General features: G+C 46.3%; 1 protein-coding gene across 1 annotated transcript; it reads right to left on the reverse strand.

Annotated features, from left to right (window-relative positions):
• Nucleotides 1-4,107: 4,107 nt before the first annotated feature.
• On the reverse strand, nucleotides 4,108-5,313 carry LOC124701607 (ethylene-responsive transcription factor 1-like). The gene has a single exon (XM_047233698.1). The coding sequence runs from the start codon at nucleotides 5,205-5,207 to the stop codon at nucleotides 4,305-4,307; it is 903 nt and encodes a 300-aa protein (XP_047089654.1). The 5' UTR covers nucleotides 5,208-5,313; the 3' UTR covers nucleotides 4,108-4,304.
• Between the last annotated feature and the right edge of the window lie 200 nt (nucleotides 5,314-5,513).

The raw sequence follows: 5,513 nt of genomic DNA on the forward strand, positions 1-5,513 counted from the left end.
TTATTTTTACGAAAATTTAAAACATAGTTCTTATCTCTCACCTGCTTTATAGAGAGATCTTGATAATGGCAGATATTGAAAAGTTAAGGGTAATAACAAAGCTCCACCATCAAGCCATATGTATTTCCAAAATCTCACAATAGAACCATGCTAGAGGAGGATTTGTCTACCTTTAAAATACACCTCTTTCACTTTCAACAAGGCTTTCCAAGAAGCAGAATCTAGGCTTCACTAAAGCCATAGATTGATTACACAAGTATTTGTCTTCAATAATATCTCGTCATGGGCCTTCTTGGTTCTCTAATTTCCACCACAACTTTCACATGAGACTTATGTTTTGTTTTCTCAAGTCTTTGACCCCCAAACCTCCTTTCTTTTTAGATCTACAAATTATTTTCCACTTGATACTACTTCCCTTCTTGTTTTTAACATGCCAGAAAAAATATTCTTCTATATTTATCCATTTCTCCACAAAGGATTTATTCAACATGAAGATAGAGATATAAAAATAAGGAACCCCGTATAAAGATGAATCAAGTAACATAGATCTAGTAGAATTAAAGGAGGAGTATCCAATCCAAGCATCCAGTTTCTTAATCATTCTAGCATCTAGGAAAATCCAATCACTATTCTTAAGAGCAGCTTGACACTGAAACATGTTAGCATGGAATTCCACCACCTCATTATCAGCACCCACAACAAATATCTCACTCTACAAATAATTAATTTTGAAACCAGACATCATCTTAGACAAATAGAGTTACAACTTCACATTAACAGCTTCATCCGGCTCATGGGATAAATATATGACAGTATCATCAGCATAGAAAAAAAAGCAACGCCATTATCAACAATGTCAGGTGCCATGCCAACAAGCAAGTTATTACTTTGCGCATTAAGAACCATTTTAGTTAACTCAACAGAGGAATCTCATTTTGTGTTGCCACTTGCTCACTTGTTCCTTTTTCTTCTAAATCGGTTTATCTACGTTGTAAAAAATATATTTGTTTGACAATGTTTTGAGACGAGTTTTCAATCTAGGATGAAGCAGAATGGTAATGTACTATGTATACATAGACGTCATTTGCTGCAGGAGAAGACAATCCACATACCATCTCATTATTCACAAAAGTTCATAATAAATGCTTTCTTAAAAATTATCATTCCACTGAGGAGATGCACGTTCAAGAACTCAAAACCCGAAATGTCAAATCGCCATTTTTAATTTGTAGACCTTCGTGCATCTTAGCTCGACAACTGCGACTATACTTACGAATTGACCGGCCTATTTCATTTACATCCTTTTCTGGACTCAGACAATACCATACCGAAGTTAAGAAACCTTATACATCTCAACACCAGTTTCACTTGTATTGCCATGTGGATGATTTACTTAATCCACCCAATTTAAAGCTGGCTTCCTACCATCAATTGTTAATGACAACAGGATATTCTATATGTTCCATAAAGTTTCCACTCAACACTTGACAATTTGATTCAGACGTACAGTGGTTCTAGCCCTGATCCTCATCCCACTATACTTTGCAAATTAAGGTCATCCTTCCCGGTCATCAAGCTACCTAATGCATAGCATAGCGCGTAGTACTATAACTGGTCATAATCGGCCAGCTAATCACCTGCTACTTTGAATCGACGCTAGTGCTACCCAGCATAAACAAAGCCACCGTTGACGACATCGAGCGGTATTGGTATTGTACACATGATCAATCGTTGATTTTTCAGCCAAATCACAGGTTTTTGCGGGACAGGTAGCATGCAGCTATGTATTCAAGCAAATCATGTCTATGTGGCCCGCCCTCACTATGATGACAACATTCTTGTTTTATTTATTTGTTTGTTTGCGCGTCCTCGCGGCTGAAACTTCTTTCATCCGAGAATTAATTCCTCCCTTGAACAAGTGCAGTGCATGTTTCGATCCATAGCGTAATGCATGTGGCCTGCAGAGTCGGCAAACGTACATGTGTTGGATATTATCCTTGCTCGTCCCCTAAATCCTAAATCTGTGGTACACAATCTCTGTCGCCATTTTCAAGGTTTTGACTTCATATGCCAGAACAAACACCAACATTCCTTGAAATCGTAAATGCCACAACACTTTTTAGGTACTAGAATTTATTGTATCGTACACGAGATTGCGAAATAACCTTACCTCACCACTGTTCATCTCGGATAAATAAAAACACCGTTCATGTTCCTATCAATAAGTTTTTTTGAACAGCTTGTTCAAACGCCATAAGGCATCTCTAGTGAGGTTTGTGCTTCCATAGACGCTTGAATATTAGTGTAAACCTTCGAAGAAGTATCATTGTATCGTTAATCTCAGTCATCCTACCCCTAGTCTCGAACACCTAGCTAATCACCGTAGTACTATAATTGGTCATAATCGGCCAGCTAATCACTTGCAATTTGAATCGACCCTAGTGCTAACCATAAGATTGTTCTCGGCTGACCATATAGGATAAGCCTGTCGATGGCCTACAACACAGCTTAAACAAAACTACGGTTGACGACAACATCAGAGCTAGAAAATAAGAGCGGTATTGATATTGCACACACTATCGATCGTTGATTTTTAGATAGATCGCAGTAGTTTTGGAGGAGGGGTAGCATGCAACTATCCAAGCAAACTAGCAAAGTATGTTTATGTCGCCCGCCCGCACTAGGATGACAACATTCTGGTTTGTTTTGCGGCAACGTCGTCCTCACGGCTGATATTTTTTGATCTGAGAATTTCTCCCTTGAATAAGTGCGGTGCATCTTCCGATCCATGGCGTAGTGCATGTGGCCTGCAGAGTTGGCAAACGTACTTGTGCATCTGTGAAGTTTCATTCAAAAATATATCAAAATGTGACCTGTGTAAAAAAGAGAAGACGTACGTAAATAGTGTCACGTACTATTTACAGATCATTAGTTCTTTTTGTGTAGGCCATATTTTGACATATTTTTGGATGAAATTTCATAGATGAACAAAATACAATAGAATGTATATCTAGAATTTTAGTTTGCATTTTTTGAAAACTTGGAAGTGTCACAACAAAAATGGGGTGCGGGCGCAACTAGTTGCGGAATATCCCCTCTCCTTATCTTTGTTTGTCTTCGGAATCTGTGGTACACAATATTTGTTACCATTTTCAAAGTTGTAACTTCACATACCAGAATAAATGCCAACTTCCCTTTGAAATCACAAACGACGCAACACATTTTAGTTACGATAGTCACCGGAATTAGTTGTGTCATACGTGAGACCGCGAAATAACCTTACCAAACAAAACAGGTGTTCATCTCAGATAAATCAAAAAACACCCTTTCACAGGAAAAATACATTTTCTTGAAATAACTTATACTCTTCAGCAGACCCGACCTAAAGGGACCGTGGCTATCCATTTTGATCCGCACGGTTAAGAGGGAGGAAAAATCAAGCTCAACGGTTCAACGTGAACGGATCAGCACGTCTGGGGCGACCCATTCCAAGTGTACTTTTTGGCTAAAAATACATCTGTGTAGATAGCAATTGCGCGCGTGTCCACCTCTTCTTGTCCCAATGCCCATCCGCCAAATCGCGTCCTCTTTGCGCCTCAACCCTACCACAATGCCACCGCTTGCCCTGCCCCTCGCCATTTCCGGTTTGGCCCGCAGCTCGCCGGAGGTTAGTCCTGCTGCCGGCGTCCTTACCCGCACTCGCTGGCACATGGACAGGTCCCAGTATGCCGCTTGCCGCGTCGAACCCGCCACCACCAGCAATGCCCATGGCCTGTTCAACCATTTGCGCGGTCGAGTTTGAGGTACAAACCTGGGGACCTCTTCGGCCATTTGCGTCGGCATAGACATTGTCTAGTGGCGTATATATGACTATTGTATCTTGTTGTATGTTGATGGAGCTCAGTAAATCGATCGAGTTTTCTACTTACAAAAATGTCAGCAACACATGGTGCGGTATAGTCGAGCTGATCACGGGAAGGCAGCAATCCGCAGAGAAAGAATTGGTTCTTGGATCATCTCAGAAACACGCAGAAACCGAAGCCGATGTTTTGCATGGCAAAATCCGCAGAGAAAGAATTGTTCTTGGATCATTTCAGAAACACGCAGAAACCGAAGCCGATGTTTTGCATGGCAAAATCTTTCATAACGAGGTCAACTCTTGCACAGCTCTCAATCTCTCATCACCTCCTGATCCAAGAAGCGACGACAAGCGAAGGGAGATCACACGGATTTCACGAGACTACACTAATGATGTACAGTATTTACATCACCACACGACATGGACGGATGCGACGGAAGGAGGCCTAGAAGGAGTAGCTGCACCCGTCGAGCAGGCAGCTGTCGTCGAAGCTCCAGAGGCCCAAGGCCGGTTCGTCGCTCTGCACGGCGTCGGCGCTGAAGAGGCTGTCGAGGGACTGGTAGGCGCTGCCGTCGAAGAAGGGGAACTGGTCGGAGAAGAGCGCGTCGGTGTCATGCGGCTCCGTCCTTGGCCGCTTCGTGGGCTGCTCGATCTCGAGCTCTGGGACGGGTATCGTGGGGTGCGCCGCGGCGTCGTCGAAGGCGGACATGCCCTGCCACGAGAAGTCCGGCAGTGCGTCGCTCGACTGGGAGCTCTCGGTCGCCTCGGCCTCGTGCTTGATGAAGGACAGTGCGTGCACTTCCTCGTCGTCGACGAGGACGACGACGGGTGTTGTCGCTGCCTTTGCAGCCGGAGCCACTTCTGCGCGGGCGCGCTTGCGGCTGCTGGGAACAGCGGGTGTCGCGGAGGGGAAGTTGAGCCTGGCCCCGGCGCCGCGGATGGCGCGCGCGGCGTGGTCGTATGCGAGGGCGGCGGCCTCGGCGGAGGGGAAGGTGCCGAGCCAGACGCGGACGCCCTTGACGGGGTCGCGGATCTCGGCGGCCCACTTGCCCCAGGGGCGGCGCCGCACGCCCCTGTACTGCGCCGGCTTCCTTTGGCGGACGGAGCCGGACGGCTTCTTGTTGCTGTTGGGGGAGGAGGCGCGGAACGCGAACGGCGTGCTGTCGACCACCTCCTGTACCACCATCACGTCCTGCTCCTCCTCGGAGTCCTCGTCGAACTTCCGGAACGCCGCCTCGAAGTCGTCGGCCCTCCGCTGCTGCTTGCGCTGGGGCCAGAGGTGGCCCGCGGTGACGCGCCGCGCCGGCGCGGTCGGGATGAGCTCGGCCAGGATCGCACCGCCACACATCTTGCCTTTGCTTTCTCTTCTGATGCTCTACTCCTCTTCTTTGCTTTGGTGCTTTGTTGCTTTGGTTCTTTGCGTTTGTTGTTGGGAAGTCCTCGGTGGAGGCGCTCTTAAGTAGGAGCATTGTCGATCATGTCGGGCTCCAAAATTCGCGGGAAGGATGAGGATGAGATAGGGCCGCGTCGCGTCGCGTCCTTGTCCGCGGAGACAGCTTGGCTCAACTCAGACGCGGAGAGGTGCACTGCATGTAGTACCATCTTCCTCCACCCTTTCGCTCAAGCCACACAGACGCCAACCCAGCCAGGTTTT

Source organism: Lolium rigidum, chromosome 3 (genome assembly GCF_022539505.1).
Source record: "Lolium rigidum isolate FL_2022 chromosome 3, APGP_CSIRO_Lrig_0.1, whole genome shotgun sequence".
NCBI lineage: Eukaryota > Viridiplantae > Streptophyta > Magnoliopsida > Poales > Poaceae > Lolium > Lolium rigidum.